At 43.5% G+C, this 22,417-nt stretch overlaps 1 protein-coding gene across 13 annotated transcripts in view; it reads left to right on the top strand.

Annotated features, from left to right (window-relative positions):
* Window positions 1-22,417, top strand: part of IFT88 (intraflagellar transport 88) — a 148,087-nt gene that overhangs the window by 19,883 nt on the left and 105,787 nt on the right. For 11 of the 13 annotated variants that reach the window (XM_090273698.1, XM_090273692.1, XM_090273693.1 and 8 more), the window contains exon 3: window positions 10,391-10,453. In XM_090273698.1, coding sequence (XP_090129824.1) covers window positions 10,391-10,453 — 63 coding nt within the window. Of the gene's footprint in view, window positions 1-8,997; window positions 9,059-10,390; window positions 10,454-22,417 lie in introns of those variants that run through there. The other 2 variants (XM_090273695.1, XM_090273702.1) reach the window with 1 other exon arrangement.

The following is a 22,417-nucleotide window of genomic DNA, read 5'->3' as shown; positions in this document are numbered from 1 at the left end:
GGCTTTTCTAGAGCAGGGAGGTCCAAGGCTAAGGCCTTGGTTAGGGCTGATTTGAGGGCCTTTAAGGCTCGGTTTAAGCCCTGGTTTTATTCTAATGGCTTATAAGTGGGCTTCTCTATCAGCTCAAACATGGGAATCCAGATTTGGCAGAAACCCGCCATTCCTAAAAAGGTTCTTAATTGTTTTTATGTCTAGGAACCACAAGATTTAGAAGAGCTTCTTCTCATTCTATAGATAGAGCGCAAGAATCCCTTAGTTAAGTGGTAGCCTAAATACTTGACTGTTGAGAGGGAAAGCTGGGACTTATCGGGAGACACTTGGTATCCCTTTCCCCATAGGAAATTAAGGACTAAGATAGTGTTGTGGTCGGAGTCCTGTTTGGTGGGGCTACAGATCAGAATGTCATCAATATCTTGAATTATGGTCCTGTGCAGTAGCTCCAATTATCAGAGACTTTTCCAAGCATTTGTCCAAAAATACAAGGATGTCTTGGAACCCTTGAGGAATCATGGTCCCAGTATATTGGGCCATTACATGGATGTCAGGATAGTTCATTCAAAAGCAAACAGAGACTGACTGTCTGGGTGAAGTGGGATACAAAACAATTCGTCCTTGATATCTAGCACTGTATACCATTTGGTCTCGTGGGGAACTTGGGATAAGAGAGTATATGGTTTGGGTACAATGGGGTAAATGGACATCACAGTCTTATTAATACCTCATAAGTCCTGAACCATATACTACTCATCAGTTGTCCCCCCTGACCCTCTCAGGCAGTATAGTAGTATAAGGGGATTGACAAGGAACTATGAGTCCATGCTGAAGGAAACTGTCAGTGAGGGGTTTGGTCCCCATGGGCCTCTGGTCTTGGAGGGTATTGCCGTTTATGGGGGTATTGAGGCTTTTTTTTTTTACTTTAATTTGTACAGGAGTACTTGGTGGTTTTCTGAGGTAGTCTCTTGTCCCAAACTGTTGGGTTAACAGCAGATTGTATGGAATCTAACTGAGGGTGGACTGAGTCTTGGTTAGAGATGAAGATGGATATGGAGTGGCCATTCCTCTGGGTTAAACTCGGTCGGCAGCCGTCCGTCTCGAGAGACGATGGTGTAGCTTCTTAAGAGTCTATCTGCACCGCCGAGAATGGCTGTGCAGTCCGACTCGGGAGTGACACGGTATCTGTCTCCTCCCGTGTTGAATCGACATCTTGCGATGACGCTGGAGTGTCCTCTCCAGTGAAGCTGAAGCTACAGAGCCTGGGCAGGGTGATATGGAGGGTCTGCTGTTGCCCATGCAGCAGACACCCCCTCTCTTCGCAGCTGAAGGATCCAAGGGAAAGACGGAGTCAATACAGCTTGGCTTCAGGTGCGCCGCAGGAGTTGCCGGTATTGACTACAACGTCAAACCGCCTTAGGGACTCCGGCTCCGGATTTTCTGTCGGGGTTTACTCCCTTAGCCTTTCCCCTGAAGAGGTATGCCGCAAGGCAGCGGAGGTTTTTTGGAATCAGAGTTTTCCTTCTCTGATGTGCCCTGACTGGAAGATCGAACCAGCGACACTTAGCTCGCAGGCCGACGCTCAATCCACTGAGCCATACCAGCCAGGGTTGGGTTAAACTAAGAAGTTGAATATTAGTACCTAGGGTCATCATTAAATCCTTTCTCATTAAGAGAAAAGGACATTCTGGCATTACCAGGAATTGTTGAGAAACTAAACAATCTTGAAGGCAGCAGCTGAGAGATGGAGTAAAATAATTTTTTTTTTAGGCTGCCTATCTGCTCCCATAATATTACAAGCCTTGGATGCTAAGGGTCCCAATGTTCCATTAAGACCAAATATGTAGCTCCCATGTCAATTAAAAAAAATTGACTTTTTTACTTTCTACATCAAAAACCACCCCGGGTTCTTCTGTTGTCATGAAATGTCTTTCATGTGGAGTCACCAGGAACCCTGGGCCCCTTCAGTCTTCCTCAGATAAGGCTATTATGTGTTCAGTAGTCCCACTTTCCCTTCAGAGCTGGGGACAGTCCCTTTTCCAATGGCCTGGCCAGTCACAAGGAGGACAAAGCCCAGGGGCTCTTTCCTGGGGAGGGGACACCAAGGTCTGGCTTTTAGGGACATTGTCTGCTTCAGTGACCTGGTTCACCACACTTACAGAAAGCTCCCTTGGGGGCCTGAGCAGGTGCCCCATTTGGGCACCCCAGAGTTCCCCTTAGGTGACCTTGAGGCTGCAAGGTGCCAACAAGAGCAACTGCCAGCAATTGAGCCTGCTGCTTGGCTTCTCTGGTCTCACGCCGGGCCCTTTAATCTCTGGCTAGGCACAGTTTCCTGTAGTCTACGAAGGCAGTTTTCAGTAACTGAGCCATCAGAGTCTGAGGGCCAAATTGAAGTTCTTGTAACTTTCTTTGGTATCTGTGACAGCTTGACTAATAAAATGTTGACTGAGTAAGGTTTGTCCCTCAGGGTAGAGGAGTTTGTGTTAGTGTATATTCTAAAGGCTTCAATCAGTCTGCCTTGAAATAGAGCAGGATTTTCTTTTTTTTTTCCTTGAGTTAACTTTCACCTTTTCATAATTTACAGGCTTGATGACACATTTTTTCATGCCATTTGTAAGGCAGGGTCTCTTCTAGCAAGGTCTGCCTGTCCCACCTGGTAGTTCCAGGCTAGATTTTAGGCTGGGACTGCAGTCTTCCCAACTGGGTCCAGTTGGGCTGCTGCCATTCCGTCGCTATGTCCCTGGGATGCTAACCAGATCCTGTTTTTCCTCAAGAGTATAGTAGGTGGACACGAAAGCCAGGTCAAAAGACATTGTTAAAGCTTGAAATTCATCTATAAACTGACTGGGGTCTTCTGAGAACCGGGCTATCTTTATTTTACATTGGGTGAGGTCAGTCATGCTAAAAGGGACATGAACCCTAATGGTTCCCACATCTCCATTTGCAACTTCTCTGAGAGGATATAACATCGTGGGGCCTGGATAAGAGGTATGTACTGTAGGGCTGGGCTTCCATTAGTTGTGGTGCATAAGGAGAAGGCATAGTAGGGGAACTTACAGGCAAGGTGGAAGGTGCCTGAGGTTGTGTCCCAGGGGAATCTTGGGATAAGGAGGGTTCTGGTCCTTGGCCTTGGTGTTTCTTTGGATTATCAATTGGGTATGATGGGAGCGCCAACAGGAAAGGGTCATCTAGGATGTCAATATTCCCCTGGGGAAGGCTAGAAAAATGGGAATGAGCATAGCAGATCTTACATGAGCCTCTTTTCTCTGGGTCTTAGTATGAAGCTATGAAGGCTTTTATGTAAGGGATTTCTGTCTATTTTTCCTGGCATTTGCAGAAGAGATCTAATTGAAGGATAGTATTGTAACTTAAGGTCGCATTTTCAGGCCATGTTTCCCATTTTCCTAATTTATACTAGGACCGTGTTGTATTGTAGAAGAGAATGAGGTGGCTTTTTTTGTTTGTTTTAAGCCATCTAATTTGAAGTCCAGCCAAGCTGGCTAGAATTCAGCCTAGCGGTGAGTCCTCGGAAATGGACGAGGAGTTTCCCATCATGCCTAGAGAAAGAAAAGGGGTGTTCTAGTGCAGGCTAGGCATCCGAACATGTTCTCATTAGGGGGTGGACTAAGAATCTGCCTACTCTTTTAGGGTGAGCTAAGAGGGTCTGAACCTAGAGTGCAGGGCATCCCCCACACTGATAAATCTGGCCAGCCTGTCTGGGGCATCCAAGGTGTGGACCAGCATGGTCCCTCCTATCAAATCCACCTGGTGGGGATTTGTTTACTTGTCCAGGCATAGGGAGGCTGCTAGGGGAAAGGAGGCCCTCAGGGGTAGCTGATCTGTGACATACCAGCTGCTGCCCCTTCTTTTTGAGCCAAGAAAGGCCAAGGCCAAGGCCAATTAAGTCTGGGATGCCATGGTGTAAGCCTCATGAGGAAGCATAGTTCCAGTTAAAGGCCCAACACTGGTGATTAGAGCAGTGGGCAGCAAGAAAGGAGAAAACACCCAGGGAAGGCAGGGAAGTTAGAGATCAGTCCAGGGGAGACCACAATGGTCACAGGACCATAGAATGGTCTGTAAGAGATCCAGTTTGCCCTTGGATAACATAAAACTGAGGCACATGGGAAAAAGGGTACAGACATCTATAGAGTAGCAGGAAATGAGATGATTGAAAATGAGGACAAATGTCTAGAAAGCAGTAAAAGTGTAGTTAGTGGAAGCATTGGTAATCCCATCTGGTTTATAAAATCACAAATGTGGCATTCTTTGGCTGTGATCAGTTGGGAAGCTAAATGATGGATTATGTCATGGATGTCTGGTCCCCAGAGAAACAGAAAAAGGAGTATTTATGAAAGGCAGAGGTGAAACAAGGCAAGTCTTATCAGCACCTGAGGGCAGAAAACTTACTCCTCCAGGGTGTGGGTCTGAGGCTATTGGTTGTGTAGGAGGGGGGCCTCAAGAGTGAGAGCGAGAGGGAGAGAGAGAGAGAGGCAGAGACTTAGTTGGGAGTGGAGGAGAGAAACAAGAGGAGGGTTCCTGGAGACATGGTCAGGAGGAGAGCAGAGAACAAGCTGCAGCAGTTTACTGTTCCCCTGGATGCAAGTCTCACAGGGAAATGCTGTGAAAGGTAGAGACCTCCTGGCAGACTCTGCCAAGCTGATGCTGGAGGACACCAGGGAGGCCAAGGGAGACCTCAACCCTAAAGCAGGGTCCAGGTCATTATCACTGCACAAAAAAGAATTTGAGAGTGAGAAAGAAAGATGCAGCAAAGCACAGTAAATATATTAAGGCAAAAGTACACATTTGAAAAGGGAGCGCTGGTGAACTCTGAGAATGAGACACCCCGATGAGGTATGGGTAGAAGGTTTTTATTAAATGTAGGCAAGGGGGGAAGACTTCCGGCCAAGATAGAGGCCTACACAGACATGCTACTTCTCCCTCCACAACTAAGAAGGAATACAGCTACCTCAAAACTAGAGACAACCAGAAGTTCCAGAAAACTGAGCTGCATGGAAGTCCAACAAACAAAGATATAAAGAAGAACTACTCATCCAGACAGGTAAGAGGGGTAGAACCAGGGCAGAAAAGATGTGGTGTGATGGCAGCAGCGGAAGACCGGTGGAAAGCGCAATCACACATTTTAAAAAGTAGAGAGGGACACCTGGGGAGCACTCCCAGCACCAGACTAGACTGTACAGTGCATGGTTCCAGCACCAGGGAAAATAAAACGTCTTTACTACTTACTGTGCAAACCAGTGGGGGTTGGGGAGGAAGAATAAACTGCTGGTCTTTCAGTAGAGTCTACTTGTTTAAAGGGCCCCCATGGTCCTAGAACATCTGCAGACCTACCCACTCTGGGATCGACGGCCAGGGCAACAGCTAGAGAGGCACCAGTTCCATACAGGAAGCAGGAGAAGTGCCTGGAAAAAGGGGTGAGTGCTGAATAAATGGCATTGTTCCTTCTCAGACCCCTCCCCAACACACAATGCCACAATGTGGTGAAATGGGTTGCCCTGTACTAATGAATACCTAAGGCTCCACCCTTTATAACATAACAGGTGCAACAGCTCTATCTAAGACACAGGCAAACAAGCACACAAACCTGTCAAGATGAGAAGACAGAAAGTTATGGCCCAAAAGAAAGAATGGATAAAGGTTCCAGAAGGAAAACTAAGCGATGAGGAGGTAGGTAACCTAACAGATGCAGAGTTCAAAACACTGGTGATAAAGATGCTCACAGGCTTGACAGATATGCTTGAGTACAGCAAACGCATAAGGGAAGAAGTGAAGGCTATGCTAAGTGAAAAAAAGGAAAATCCACACAAAACTAATGGTGAAGGGAAGGAAACTGGGTTTCAAATCAATGATTTGAAACATAAGGAAGAAAAAAACAGTCAACCAGTACAGAATGAGGAAACAAGAATTGAAAAAAATGAGGAGAGGGACAAACTCAGGGACAACTTTAAACATACCTACATCTGAATCATAGGGGTGCCAGAAAGAGAAGAGGAAGAGCAAGAAATTGAAAGCTTATGTGAAAAAATAATGAAGGAAAGCTTCCTAAATTTGGCAAAAGAAATAGACATAAAGTCCAGGAAGCACAGAGAGTCCCAAACAAGCTAGACCCAAGGAGGACCACACCAAAACACATCATAATTAAAATGCCAAAGGTTCAAGATAAAGAGAGAATCTTAAAAGCTGCAAAAGAAAAGCAGAGAGTTACCTACAAAGGGGTGCCCGTAAGACTATCTATAAGCTGATTTCTCAAAAGAAACTTTGCAGGCAAGAAGGGACTGGCAAAAAGTATTCAAAGTGATGAAAAGCAAAGACCTACAACCAATATTACTCTATCCAGCAAAACTATCATTTGGAATGGAAGGGCAGAAAAAGTGCTTCCCAGACAAGGTAAAGCTAAAGGAGTTCATCATCATCATTATTATATGAAATGTCAAAGGCACTTACTTAAGAAAAAGAAGATCAAAATTATGAACATTAAAATGACAACAAACTCGTAACTATGAACAACTGAATCTAAAAAATAAAAACAAAATGCAACTAAGCAAACCAGAATAGGAACAGAATCGAAGGTATGGGGAACATTTGGAGGGCTATCATCTAGGAGGGGGAAGGGGAAGAAATAGGGAAATGGTGCAGGGATTAAGAAGCTTAACTGGTTGGCACAAAATAGACATGGGGAAGTTAAGAATAGTATAGGAGGACTTCCGGCCAAGATGGAGGCTTAGACGGACACGCTAGGTCTCCCTCTACAACTAGAGAGGAATACAACTACTTCAAAACAAAGGATAACTAGAAATTCCAGAAAATAAAACTACACGGAAGCCCAACATATGAAGTTATAAACCAGCGGTGCCATTTGGGCAGGTAAGAGTTAAAGAGGGCAGCGCTGTTTGCGGTCGCACCTGGGACAGCGGCGGGGCGGCGAAAAATCCCCGCGGCAGTCAAGCCCCTGGCAGTGCGTGACCCCAGCGCTGGGGAAAGCAGCCACCGCATCGCCTTGAACAGTGAGGCCCAGGGGGGCGGGAGGACGGATCCCGGTCTCCTAGCTGAATAACTGTGTGAATCCATCTTGGACCCCCGCCCCCAAAGAAAGAAAGCACCACAGGGCTGCGAAATAGGTCGCTGAATTGTGACGCGTACACAGGCACTGCCCCCGACAGCCGGCCCAAGAAAACAAAACGCATCTGTCAAAATGAGGCAGACAACTATAGAAATCCCGGTGACACAGCTCACCAGACAACAGATAGAGAACCTGACAGATGAACAGATAAGAAACCTGTCAGAGGCTCAGTTCTGGGCCATTGTTATCAGGTGGCTTACAGAATTCACAAAAGAGCAGGAAAAAGATAAGAAAGAAGCGAAAAACATTCATAACGAAAGGAACAAAACCACATACGAGACAGATGGTGAGGAAAAAAAATCCAGAGTTCATTTCAACAAACTGGAATATGGAGAAGGAACAAGCAGTCAACCAATGCAGAGAGAGGAAATGGGAAGCAACAATGAGAGGATCAGAAACCTCTGGGACAGCTATAAAAGGCCCAACATAAGAATCATTGGTTTGCCAGAGAGTGAGGAAGATGAACTAGAACTTGAAAAATTGAGTGAAAATATAATAAAGGAGAACTTCCCAGACTTGGGGAAGGGAATAGACTTGCAGGTCCAGGAAGCAAGGAGAGTTCCCAAGAGACTGGACCCAGGGAGAACCACTCTAAGACACATTATAATCAAAATGTCAAAAATTAAAGATAAAGAGAGAATCTTAAAAGCAGCAAGAGAGAAGAAAAGAATTATGTACAAAGGGGTCCCAATTAGACGATCAGCTGACTTCTCAAGGGAGACCCTACAGGCAAGAAGGGACTGGCAAGAAATATTCAAAGTAATGAAAATCCAAAACCTACAACCACGAATACTCTATCCAGCGAAATTGTCATTCAGAATAGAAGGACAGAGAAAGTGTTTCCAGGACAAAATAAAACTGAAAGAGTTCATTAGATCCAAACCACTGTTACATGAGATGTTAAAGGGACTGGTTTAAAAAACAGAAGCTAGGGAGATGAAACAAAGGCAAACTAAACAGGCAACGAGAGTGGAAAAGGAACTGTGGGTACGGGAAGCATATTGGGGGGAGGTCAACAGGGAGGGGGAGTGGGGAGAGGGAGGGAGATGATATAGGAATTGGGGATCATGGTAGGAGGGAATGGAATAGACGGAGAGAGGTTGGGAGGAACTGTATGCACAACTAATGGACATAATCTAAAAGGGGGGGACAACTGGAGGGAGGGGGGCCACCGGGTGGAGGGGAGCAGAGGGAAGGGAAATTGGCACAAATGCAATATTTTAATCAATAAAACACATTAAATCTGGAAAAAAAAAAAAAGAATAGTATAGGAAAGGGTGAAGCCAAAGAACTTACATGGACGACCCATGGACATGAACTAAGGGGGGTGGGATTGCTGGATTAAAAGGGGGTACTGGGAAGAGGGGAACAAAGGGAAAAAATTGGGACTACTGTAACAATATAATCAATAAAATATACTAAAAAATTGTAGGCAAGGGGAGGAGATAGGGTGGTGTTCAGCGTTTTTTAAAAAAAAAACTTTTTAGAGAGAGAAAAGCATTGATTTGTTGTCCCACTTACGCATTTATGGGTTGATTCCTCTATATGCCATGACTGGAGATTGAACCCCTCAACCTTGGTGTGTCAGGACAATGCTCTAACCAACTGAGCTACCCAGCTAGGGTTTCTGACACTGGTGGGGTGACTGCTGATGTGGCTTGTCCTTGTCCCTCCTCTCTGGATAGTGATATCTTTTTTAGTTCTCCCAGAATTGCCATGGTGATGTGGGAACAGAGCAGTTCCAAAATCACATGAAAATTTATTATATTACAATGATTCTGTTGGTTACTTGTATGTCCATACAGCTGCTGAATCTGGGTGAGACTGTTTTTTTGTTTGTCTTCGCTACAAGAAATTGGGAGGGGAAAGAAGAGGAACAGGTTATCTGTAAAAGTTGCAACATTTCAGCCAGAATGGAAAACAAGAGGGGTAGAATGAGCTTGAGGTGTTTGTTCCCTATTCTAACTTTCCTGCCTCAAATGTAGTCTTTCTCAAAATACCTTATTATACTGTATTCATCCTTCTTTTGATGATGTGAGATGATAAAATGTCTTCATGATGACATGGAGAGAGGTGAATGAGACATTATTAAGTAAAATAAGTGTTAACTTGAACACAAACATTTAGATACCACAGCAGTCAGTCTGATAACCAATCTGATAACTTAGATTCATGAGTGGGAGTGTATACAGGGTGGTCAAAGAGATGATTCATGTCTTCAGACCATGGTTGACCTTGGGTAACTGAAACAGTGGAACTCAAAACCTCAGAAAAGGGGGCACTGCTGTCAACTGAAATAAATCAAAGGCTCATATGAGAATTGCTCATAGTTATGTATGAAGAGTTAGAGCCAGGATGTGTGTTGATGAAGGAGTAGGAAGTAAAGGCTGGTTGGAAGATTGTTAGTTGGTAAGACTGTCTTTTTAGAGTCTAAATATGTCATTTTGTCCAGGAAATCCAGGAACATTTGTATTTTGCCCTTGACAGATGTTCCTTTCCTCAAATTTGCCGAAGGAGAATATGACTACAGGTCAGGAATCAGCAAATTATTCACTTGGGCAAACGAAAATGGAAGAAGAGGAAGTGTTTGCCATGTTGCTTGTAGAGAGTATTTCCTTTTCTGTCCCAAGGCCTTCTCAGGCAGGGTTAATCTAAGTCATGGTCCCATATATGGAAGAAGAGAGGGGAGGGAGAGAGGAAGAGAAAGAAAGAGATGTGATTCTTTGTTGCCGCTGCTCCTTAAGCTACTTAATGGAGAGAAACAAGAAAGTCCATATCCTTGTGTACTTGATCTTTAATGAGGCATGATGATGCCAATAAAGTGTCCTTACAATTGAACGTTATCAGTACCCATCTTCCTAGTAGAAGAATGAGTCTTAATATTATATTTTGGGCAGAGTGGAGGAGGGAGATTTGAGGACAGGAGTCTTGTGAGCCCCTAACTGCATATCAGCAGTTGGGGAAGGATGAATTAGAGTGGATCATAAATACCAACCAAAAAGTTTCAACTTAAAAAAAAAAATTCTCAGCCCTGGCTGCTGTGGCTCAGTGGATTGAGCGTCGGCCTGCGAGCCAAGTGTCGCCGGTTCGATTTCCAGGCAGGGCACATTACTAGGTTGCACAACAGGTCCCCAGTTGGGGGCGTGAGTGAGAAGCAACCACACAGTGATGTTTCTCCCTCTCTCCTTTCCCCTCTCTCTAAAAATAAATAAACAAATAATTTTTAAAAATTCTCACTTAATGTTTTCCTTTTCATTTTAGGAATTGGAGAATGACACGGCTTTTCAGCAAGCTGTGAGAACCAGTCATGGCAGAAGACCTCTGGTAACTAAACTTTGTTGTTGTTGTTGTTAAAAACATATAACAAAATTTACCATCTTGATCATTTTTTCCCATCTTAACCATTTCTAAATGTATAGTTCAGTTAGTGTTAAATATATTCATTCTCACTGTTGAGAAACCAATCTCTAGAACTTTTTCATCCCAAACTAAAACTCTGTCCCCATTAAACAACAATTCTCATAATAACCAATTGAACACTAGGTGGAGAGAAGTCTTATAACCATGAAGAGACAGAAAAGGCCGTTTCATCACAACATGACCGGTAGGAAGTGCGGAGACGTGGAAGGGCTGGCTGGGCTCCCACGGGTGGCAGCTGAAGGGACTGAGAAACAGCTCAGCAGCCAGCGTTTCCCCCGGAGAAGGGCACAGTCTAAATACCCAGCTGGGCTTCCAAGCCTACAGCAACAGAGCAGAAAGTAAGGTAGCATTCAGCTGTGAAAAGCAAAAAGCCACAGGTTTTCTTGCAGGCCTGAAAGAAACAGCTGGAGAAAAAGAGCTCTTAAGTGGATCACATACAAAAATATTTTGGCCCTAACTTACCCTGGGCTCAAGCAGAGGGAAAGCAGAGAGGACTGGAGATGCTTGGGGAGAGTTAGGGTTGGTGGCTTTGAGGGGAGAACAGAGGGGGCGGCTGGCCGGGTCACAATGCTGACTCTTTCCCCATGCTGCAGGCAGACATTTCCCCTCCAAATGGTGTCAGTCTGAGGGGAAGCAAAAGCCCCGCCCACAGGAATTCATCTGCCTCACCCTTGATGCTTAAGCCTCACGGCTGATCACAGATTGAATAGATTTACAACTAAAGGAGACAGACAAAGGCAATAGATATCTGGTAGTCTCTAAAGGGCTGCCTAGGCCCAGACTGGTACATGATCTGATGCCACCAGGGGCAGATCCAGGAAGTGCAGATCATTCTAAGAAGCAGCAACAAACAAGAAGAGTCACAAAAATGGGGAGACAGAGAAACAACTCCCCATCAAAAGGAAAGGAGGAATCCCCAGAAACAATGCTAAATGAAATAGAGGTAAGCAAACTATCAGACATGGAATTTAAAACATGGATTATAGGGAATCTCAAGGGGTTCAGTGAGCCCAAAAAAACTGCAAGGAACTCCAGGGAAATTACAAGGAACTTACTGAAAATTACATCAGCTGAAAAGGACATAGAAGCTATCAATAAGAGCCAGGAGGAAATGAAGAATACAATTTCTGAATTGACGAACACAGTAGAAGGAATTAAAAGCAGGCTAGAGGAAGCAGAAGATTGGATCAGCGAGCTGGAGGACAACATAGAAAAAAATTCCCCAAAATGTTCAATAAAATGAAAAAAGACTGAAAAAGAATGAAGAAGTTTTAACACAGCTTACAGGACAACATGAAATGTAATAATATCTGTATCATAGGAATACCAGAAGGAGAAGAGGAGCAAGGGATAGAAAATGTGTTTGAAAAACTAATGACAGAAAACTTTCCTAACTTGAGGAGAGAAAAAGTCACGCAAGTCCAGTAAGCACAGAGGGTCCTGATGAAGATGAACCCCAACAGACCCACTTCAAGACACATCATAATTAAAATGACAACATTGAAAGACAAAGAGAGAATCTTAAAAGAAGCAAGAGAGAAACAGTTAATAACACACAAGGGAGCTCCAATAAGGCCAGCATCAGATTTCTCAACAAAATCACTACAAGCCAGAAGGGAATGGCAAAAAATATTCCAAGCAATGAAAAACAAAGGCCTACAACCAAGAATACTCTACCCAGCAAGGCTCTCATTCAAAATGGAAGATGAAATAAGGAGTTTTCCAAACAAAAGAAGGCTAAAAGAATACATCTCCACCAAACCAGCATTGCAGGAGATGCTAAAGGGTCTGCTTTAAGAAGATGAAGATGAAGAAACAGAGAAAGACAGAGAGGAACACAAGTACAAAGGGGCAAAATGACAGTGAATCAGTACCTATCGATAATAACCTTAAATGTAAATGGAGTAAATGCACTAATCAAAAGACATAGGGTAGCTGAATGGATTAGAAATCATGACCCACATATATGCTGTCTACAAGAGACCCACTTTAGAACAAAAGATCTACACAGACTGAAAGTGAAGGGATGGAAAAAAGTATTTCAAGCAAATGGACATGAAAATAAAGCTTGGGTAGCAATACTTATATCAGACAAAACAGATTTCGCAGCAAAGGCCATAGAAAGAGACAAAGAAGGACATTTTATAATAGTTAAGGGAAAAATCCACCAAGAAGATATAACCTTTGCAAACATATATGCACCCAAAAAAGGAGAAGCAAAATATGTAAAGAAAATTTTGAAAGACTTCAGGAAGGATATAGATAACAACATACTCATAGTAGTGGACGTTAACAGCCCATTGTCAACAATCGACAGATCTTCGAAGCAAAGAAACACCAAGGATATTGAGGTTCAAATGGACTTAGTTGATAAATATAGAACTTTTCACCCCAAAGAAGCAAAATATACATTCTTTTCAAGTGCACGTGGAACATTTTCAAAGATAGACCTCATGGTACGACATAAAACAAGCCTCAACAAATTCAAGAACATTAAAGTTATATCAAGCATCTTCTCTGATCACAATGGCTTGAAACTGGAAATCAATCTCAAGGAAAAAACTCAAAAACATTCAAACTCATGGAGAATGTATAACATGCTATTAAATAATGAATGGATTAACAATGACATCAAGGAAGAAATAAAAAAGTTTCTGGAAACAAATGATAATGAACACACAACAACCCAAAACCTATGGGATACAGCAAAAGAAGTCCTCAAAGGAAAGTTCATAGCAATACAGGCCTACCTAAAAAGGATAGAAGAATCTCCAATTAAAAACCTAACCCTATAGCTACAATAATTAGAAAAACAACAACAAACAAAGCCCAGAGCGAATAGACAGAAGGAAATCATCAAGACCAGAGCAGAATTAAATAACATAGAGACTAAAAATTCAAAAGATCAACAAAAGTAGGAGCTGGTTCTTTGAAAAGATAAACAAAACTGACAAGCCTTTAACCAGGCTCATCAAGAAAAAAAGAGAGAGGACCCAAATAAATAAAATCAGAAATGAAAGAGGAGAAATCACAACTGACACCACAGAAATACAAAGGATTGTAAGAAATTATTACGAACAACTGTATGTCAAGAAATTTGACAACCTAGATGAAATGGACAAATTTCTGGAAACATATAATCTTTCAAAACTGAATCAAGAAGAAGCAGAAAGCCTGAACAGACCAATAACAACTAGTGAAATTGAAGCAGTAGTCAAAAAACTCCTGGCACACAAAAGCCCTGGACTGGATGGCTTCACAGCTGAATTTTACAAAAGATATCGAAAAGAACTAACTGCTATCATTCTCAAACTATTACAGAAAGTCCAAGAAGAGAGAAGACTCCTAAACTCTTTCTATGAAGCCAGTATTACCCTAATTCTGAAACCAATTCCAAAATCAGGTCAAGACACCACAAAGAAAACTACAGGCCAATATCGCTAATTAACATAGATGCTAAAATCCTCAACAAAATATTGGCAAACAGGATCCAGCAACACCTTAGAAAGATCATACACCACGATCAAGTGGGATTCATACCACGGATGCAAGGATGGTTTAATATTCGCAAAGCGATAAACGTAATGCACCACATAAACAAAATGAAAGAAAAAAATCACATGATTATATCAATAGATGCAGAAGAAGCACTTGATAAAGTACAAAACCCATTTATGATGAAAACTCAGCAAAATGGGAATGGAGGGAGCATACCTCAACATAATAAAGGCCATATACAAGAAACCTAAAGCCAACATCATACTCAATGGGCAAAAACTGAAAGCGTTACCCACTGAGGTCAGGAACAAGACAAGGTTGTCCACTCTCCACACTCCTATTCAACATAGTCTTGGAAGTTCTAGCCACAGCAATCAGACAAGAAAGGGAAATTAAAGGCATCCAGATTGGAAAAGGGGAAGTAAAACTGTCATTATTTGCAGACGACATGATAGTGTACATAGAAAACCCTATAGGCTCCACCAAAAAGCTACTTGACCTAATAAGTGAATTTGGCAGAATAGCTGGGTACAAATTCAATATTCAGAAATCGGAGGCATTTCTGTACACCAAAAATAAAATATCAGAGATAGAAACTGGAAAAAAAAATCCATTTACTATAGCAACAAGAAAAATGAAGTACCCAGGAATAAACTTAACCCAGGATGTAAAAGACGTATACTTAAAAAACTACATAACACTGAAGAAAGACATTAAGGAAGGTACAAATAAATGGAAGCATATACCATGTTCATGGATGGGAAGAATCAACATCCCATATGACCCAAAGCAATTTATAGATTCAGTGCAATCCCTGTTAAAATACCTACAACATATTTCACAGATCTAGAATAAACACTTAAAAAATTTATATGGAACCCAAAAATACCTTGAAAAGCCACAGGAATCTTGAGGAAAAAGAACACAGTAGGAGGAATCACAATACCTGATACCAAACTATATTACAAGGCTATGGTAATCAAAACAGTCTGGTACTGGCATAAGAACTGACATACAGATCAATGGAACAGAATAGAAAGCCCAGAAATAAACCCAGGTCTATATGGTCAACTAATATTTGACAAAGGGGGAAGGAACATAAAACGGAGTGAAAAGAGCCTGTTCAACAAATGGTGTTGGGAGAACTGGACAGGGACATGCAAAAAAATGAAACTAGACCACCAACTTACACCATACACCAGAATAAACTCAAGATGGATCAAAGACTTAAATGTAAGCCGTGATACCATAAAAGTCCTAGAGGGAATACATAGGCAGGAAAATTTCAGATATCCCACGTAGCCACATTTTCACTGATATATATGTCCTAAGGCAAGGGAAGTAAAGGAAAGAATAAACAAATGGGACTACATCAAACTAAAGCTTTTCTGCTCAGCAAAAGAAAACATCAGCAAGATGAAAAGGGAACCAACCATATGAAAAAACATATTTGCCAGAGATACCTCAGACAAGGGATTGATCTCCAGAATATATAAAGAACTTACACATCTCAACACCAAGAAGACAAAGAGCCCAATTAAAAAATGGGCAAAGGACCCGAACAAACACTTCTCCAGAGAGGACTTACAGAGGGTCCATAGACATGAAAGAATGCTCAACATCACTAGCCATCAGAGAGATGCAAATAAAAATCATAATGAGATACCACCTCACACCGGTCAGAATGGCCATCATCAACAAATCAACAAACAATGTGTGCTCGTGAGGATGCGGAGAAAAAGGACCATTAGTGCACTGTTGGTGGGAATGCAGACTGGTGCAGCCACTGTCGAAAACAGTATGGAATTTCCTCAAAATACTAAAAATGGAACTGCCTTTTGAACCATCAGTTCCGTTGCTAGGATTATATCTGAATCGTGAAACACCAGTTCAAAAGAACCTATGCACTCCTATGTTCATAGCAGCACTATTTATAATAACCAAGTTTTGGAAACAACCTAAGTGCCCATCTGTAGGTGAGTGGATAAAAAAACTGTGGTACATTTACACAATGGAGTACTATGAAACAGAAAGAAAGAAGTAACTTCTACCATTTGCAACAACATGGATGGAACTAGAGAGAATTATGCTTAATGAAATAAGCCGGGCAATGAAAGAAAAATACCATATGATATCACCTAATACAGGAGACTAATGAACAACACAAAGAAACAAGCAAAATAGAATCAGAGGGCATAAACCTATGATCTCATTATCTGAGTGATTGTCTGTATGTATAGGCCTCACTTAATCCTGTCTGCATCGCTGCCTCCTGAGACTCAGTGGTTTGGCTGAACTAAGTGACTGGGTAGGTGAAGAGTGAGATGGTCTGTGGCCTTCACTTTAAAACTGGTTTCTCTTTTCTGTCCTAATGGCTTGGCAGAAAGGGCCCAGAGGACTTAGGAGAGGTAAACCTAAAATATTCCCCTTAGCCCAAATTAAGTATAGTGGGCAAAAGGGTTTTGGACAGGTGAGATGTGCCTGGCACACGTTCCTCCAAAGAAGCCCTTTTTTTCCCTAATGTGGGTCATTGAAAAAATAATACCTGCCTCTTGTCATCTAGTGGTTATTTTAATCCTGTTGCCAAATCTGTTGCCCCCAGAATAAAACAAGGATGCCAGCCTGTTAAACCAATCACGCCATTGTCCAGGGACAGCCAACTTACCTGGAGTCTGCGCGATCCTTCCCCTTGTGGGAAGGCCACCCTCCCCTCCACAGCCCCACTCTCATTAGGGATTTCTGGAACCAAGGGTAGGTAGGACGACAACCATGCCCAGCTTTAAGCAGCTAGAGGAGCACGAGACCTTCGTCCATTGTCCTTTATAAGTTTATAAAGGGTCTTAAGTCTGAGAGGGGGTGATTGTTTTTTTATTGTTATAAAAAATCAATCAATTATTTTTAAAAAAGAATAATATAGGAAATGGTGAAGCTGAAGAACTTGTATGCACGACCCATGGACATGAACTAAGGGGGGTAGGATTTCTGGGGGAAGAGGGGTACTGGGCAGAGGGGAGCAAAGGGGAAAAAAATGGAACTATTGTAACAATATAATCAGTAAAATATACTTAAAAAAAAAAAAAACCCAAAAATACAATTCCCCATTCCGCCTCCTCCCAGACCCCGGCTTGAACATTCCACTGTAAGAACGGTGTCGCTCAGAGAACCATGAGGACACAGTGAGCAGAAGAAAAGTTTATTTGAGGGAATTAGCATGCGGGGAGGAAGCCGTGCCACGAATGGTCCGACTCCAGGGTCCTTGGGAAGGAGGGGACTGTTTTATAGGGGGTAGAAAAAAGGCACTATTGAATTCAGTCGTTATCGTGCAGCTGCGAGTCTGGGGGCTGATCAAGGCCAAACGGAGCTCAGCTTGACACTCCCCACTATCACAGGAAACTCCCAGACAGCTGCAAGCAGGCTGGGAGGGGGGATGGCATGGGAACTGAGGCTGTCATTCTAGCCTTCTTGTTTTAATAAATTGAGGCAAGGGGTGGGGTTTGTTTTTTTTGAGGGGGGTGGCCAAGACCGGTTGGGAGAGGGGACATTGATTTTCTCTCTTTTATAACGACTTCCTGCGGAGTTAGGACGATGAGAGGTGATTGACTGCCAGCTCGGAGTCATCTCTTGCCACAGATTGATATCTGAAAGATCTTAATAAGAATACATTATGGACAGTCAAGGCTGTCATGGATTGGACTGTTTTTGAATAAAGTTAATTAGCATTTAGAGGAACTAAGGGCAAAGGGCAAGAAATAATAGGAGGAAAAGCAGTGGGGTTATGAGAGGCACTAGGATCGCTTTGAAGGGAGAGGAGAGGTATGAGAGGAAGGTTTTAAATTAGGATTTTCTATATGCCTGTTTTCTAGTTTGGGCAATACTGTTAATGTGTTTTTCATGTGTGAATGTATGATGTGATAGTTATATTTGGGGTTAGTGTATATAGTGACCTGATGATTTTTTGTAAGAACCAAGGCCTTCGTTAGGGTAATAAGTTATGCCTGTTTTGAAGCGGTACCGGAGGGCAAGTGTCCTGACTTAATGACAGAGGGTGAGGGTAGTGATGGCATATTTTGCTCCTTTTGGACTGACATTGTAGGAGCTTTTATGTATAAAGCAGGATTTTACCTGGGATAGAGGGGTGTCTTGTATGTTGGGGAAGGGGTGTGAAAAGGAGGAGAGATGTTGAGTGTAGTGATAGTTTTGGGTGTGGGAGTGGGGGAGGGGAAGTGATGAGGCAGGGTTCAGGGGGAGAGCTGACTTATATAGGGAGATTTGAGGATTTTGAAGTAGTTGGGTGTGTAAGAACTGAATTTGGGAAGAGTAGGCCGCAGCGGTGGCCTGCTGTGTTAGTAGGCCTGAAATATGAGAGGAGTGGACTGTTACCTGGGCAAAGGGAATTAACTTAAGGGTTTTTTGACTGAGAATTGCTTCTGCTGTTAAGGCGCAGAGCCAGGCTGGCCACCCTAGGAAGGGGGAGTTGAGTGTTTTGGAAAAACAGGCTTTAACCCATTGGTCTGGTCTACATTGTGCTAACAGCTTGAAAGCAAAGCTATTTTTTGTGTCAGTGTATAGGAGGAAAGGTTTATTTTGGTTTGGAAGGGTTAAGACTGGGATTTGGCTGAGTGCTATTTTGAGTTTGGTGAAAGATTTAAGGAGGGCTTGAGAGTTTTCTAGGGGTTTAGACAAGTCTCTAGCTGTTGCTTGTTATAAAGGTTTGCCTAGGTATTTAAAATTAGGTATTTAAGTTTTGAAAAAAGTGGCGAGGCCTAAAAATGATAGGATTTTTTGTTTAGTGTGGGGCAGGGGGAAGGTCGTTATTAGGTCCTGTCTTTCTGGAGTTAGGTGTTTATGATTGGGGGTGATGGAGAGTCCGACAGATGTGACCTCAGTTTGAGAGAATTGGTCTTTGTTTCGCAACACGCGGTATCCCCGACTGGCGAAGTTTAGGGCTGGGCAGTACGGGGATGAGAAAGGTTTTTAGATGGACTGCAGAGGAGGAGATTGTCTATGTACTGTAGGAAGACACTTGGGGAAAGGTCAGGCTGCCGTAAGTTGGCTGCTAGGGCTTGAATGAAGAGGTGAGGATTATTTTAAAACCCTTGAGGCAGGATCGTTTTCATCAGTGTTGGGTTATTTTTGTGGTTGGGTCGGTCTAGGTAAATGTAAAGAGGTCTTGGGAGGCTGGGGAGAGTGGGGTAGTGAAGAAGGCATTTTTGAGGTCTAGAATGGTAAAGTGGGAGGTTTTGAGGTGGGATGCACAACAAGAGGGAATAAAGGTTAGGGACGATGGGGTTGATAGAGATGATGGCCTTATTGATTGTATGTAGATTTTGGACAAGACAGTGAGATCTGTTGGGTTTTTTTACTGCGAGGATGGGGGAATTGGCGGGAGAGGTGGCAAGTTGAAGCAGACTTGTTTCCAGTTGGCGGTCTATAATAGGCTTCAGACCATTTAAGGCCGAAGGGGTTAATGGGTATTGAGGCTTGTTTGAAATATAGGAGGCATTTTTAGCGTTACAGAGACCAGAGCATGGTGAGAGGTGAAGGAAGGATTGTTTGTGTCCCAGACATCAGGATTAACCGCTGTTAGGATGGCAAGGGAATGTTTGGGATAGTGTGAAGGGACTGCTGTAAAATTAGAAGAAGAATGAGAGAGAGGTGGGTGAATTCCTGATGTTTAATGAGATAGGTTAGGGGAGAGGTACTTAGGGGTTGGGTCGCCTTGCTATTTTTATAACCCATATGGCAGAGTGAGTTAGGAGCGCTGAAAATTTAGGCAGGACAGAATATGTAGCTTCCGTATTAAGGATAAAGGAGACAAGCTTACCTGCTACCAATATGTTTACCATGGGTTCATCAGCCATGATGGTGAAAGACGCAGCTTTCGAACCCAGGCCCTGTCAGGTGGTGGAAAGTCCAAGGAGGTCTGGAACCGTAAGGCTAGTGTCCAGATCCACTGCCGGGGTAGGCAGGCTAGTCCCTCGATTAGAGGCCGATGGACAGTCTACCTTCCAATGACCTGTCTTTTGACAGAAAGAGCAGGGACCAAGAGGAGGTAAGTAGGGGTTTGGACAGAGCTTTGTCCGATGCTTTTGCTGACTGCACTAGGAACAGCGGGCCCAGAGGCTGCTTGATGATGGAGGCTTTGCTTTTAGGCTTAATTTAATTTTCTTTTTTTTGGAGGAAGTTTTTAGGGTATTAACGAGCAAAAGAGTATTTGTATTTCCGTTTTTGTGGCTCCTTTTCCCCTCTCTTTTTGCTGGTTTTATATTTGGAAGGCGATTTGAATAAGTGTATTTTGTGGGGGGTGGTTAGGAGGACTAGATGTGGGCCGGACCACCTGGGAGTGAGAGCTTTAGGTGTAAGGGCTTTAAGATAGAAGGGGTTAAAGAGGGTGCAGAAGGTCAAGAGGAAGGTGGTTTTTTTCGGATAAGGAGAATTTGGTGGACAGTGAGCTGTTTGCAGAGAGAGTGGTCTGAAGAGTTTAGAAAGCCCGAGCATAGGGAAATTTTTTGACCGCCTGCCCAACTGCCAGAGAAAGTTATGGAGGTCTGTGAGAACTCCGAAGTTAAATGTGCTAGTTTTTTTTTTGGGGGGGGGGTAATGACTTTAATTATTTAGAGGATATCGGGGCCACATGGCAGTGCCTTGACTTCTGCATTTAGTTAGAAAGGACTGAGATTACGGGTTAAACACCCAAGAGGGGTATTTTTGGGTGGGAGGAACTGGCTGATTCCCACGGCGATGGTTATGGTTATCGCAGGTCCGAGAAGGAAGGAGAGAGGGAGGGAGAGTTCAAGCCAATGTCTCTGTCTCCGCACTCTGTTGAGACAAGCATCCCTGTTTCGACCAAAGGGTGAGGGCCAAAGACCGAGAGAAGAGGTGGTGATTTATTCCAGGCGTCCCTGGGATTCATCAGGCTCTGGAGAGAGGGGTACAGATTGACCCCGAGGAGCGGTTCCGACTGAGCATCCAAATTTAGGGCCGGATTGCCCGGAATGGTCTCGGATTAGAGTAGGAAACAGAACCACTGGAGAAAACGGAGGCAGAGAACTCACCTATAAATCCGAGCGCCGGTGTTGACTGCAAGTAGATGGCAGTCGGGGGAGGGGTTGGAGGAAGAAGGAGGCAGAAGGGGTCAGCAAGCCAGAGGGGAAGCTCAAGCTGCCGACCTGTGGAGGTCTGAGGGACTCCAGGGTTCAAGGATTGGGGCCAGCTAGGGCCCGAGTCCGACTCGGGAGTCCTGATTGAGCCGGTGTCCCAATCCCAGGTTTCAGCACCATAATGCAAGAACAGAGTCGCTCAGAGAACCATGAGGACATAGTGAGCAGAAGAAAAGAAGTTTATTTGAGGGAATTAGCAAGCAGGGAGGAAGCCATGCTGTGAATGGCCCGACTCCAGAGTCCTAGGGAAGGAGGGGGCTGTTCTATAAGGGGAAGATAAAAGGCACTATTGAATTGAGCCGTTATCGTGCAGCTGCAAGTCTGGGGGCTGATCAAGGCCAAACGGAGCTCAGCTTGACACTCCCTACTATCACAGGAAACTCCCAGCTGCAAGCAGGAGGTGGTTGGGGGGATGACGTGGGAACCGAGGCTGTCATCCACCATGGCAATTATTTGGGTGATTCAGAAGGCCGCAACTATGGGCAACTGGTGATTGGCAGCTTTATCATGACAGTGTGCCCGCTCATGCCTCATGTCTCGTGCAGTTTTTTGTCAAAACAAATCAGCCAGGTGACTCAGCCCCCACTACAGCTCAGATTTGGCTCCCTGAGATTCATGGCTTTTCCCAAATCTAAAATCACCTTTGAAAGGGAAGAGATTTCAGACTGTCAGTGAAATTCAGGAAAATATGATGGGGCAGCTGATGGTGGCTGGGAGAACTGTGTGAGGTCCCAAGGTGCCTATTTTGAAAGGAAACTAAGGTATCATTGTCCTATGCACAATGTATCTTTTATCTTCTTCAATAAATGTCTCTACTTTTCATAGTGCATGACTGGATACTTTCTGGACAGACCTGGGTATGTTTGTGTTGTTCAGTATGGTAACTACTAGCCCAATGTGACTATTTACATTTAAATTATTTAAAATTCAATAAAATTTAAAATTCAGATTCTTGTTATATCAGCCACATTTCAATTGCTCAGCAGCCGTGTGTGGCTGGTGGCTGTCTCATCAGACAGGGCAGATATAGACTTTCCATGAGTGCAGGAAAGTTCTGGATAACACAGCTCCTAGGTGATTTCATCCTTGCTAGAGAGAATTCACTCTTGCTTATGGCCCCAGGGGCACTAGGAATCCTGGATCACCTTAATCTAGCTGAGTTTGAGGTGATCCTAAATTGGACTCCAGTCTTTATGAGAGCTGGTATACT

Source organism: Furipterus horrens, unplaced genomic scaffold (genome assembly GCF_987537825.1).
Source record: "Furipterus horrens unplaced genomic scaffold, mFurHor1.1.pri manual_scaffold_4, whole genome shotgun sequence".
In the NCBI taxonomy this organism is placed as follows: domain Eukaryota; kingdom Metazoa; phylum Chordata; class Mammalia; order Chiroptera; family Furipteridae; genus Furipterus; species Furipterus horrens.
This window is presented reverse-complemented; position numbering and strand designations above follow the sequence as displayed.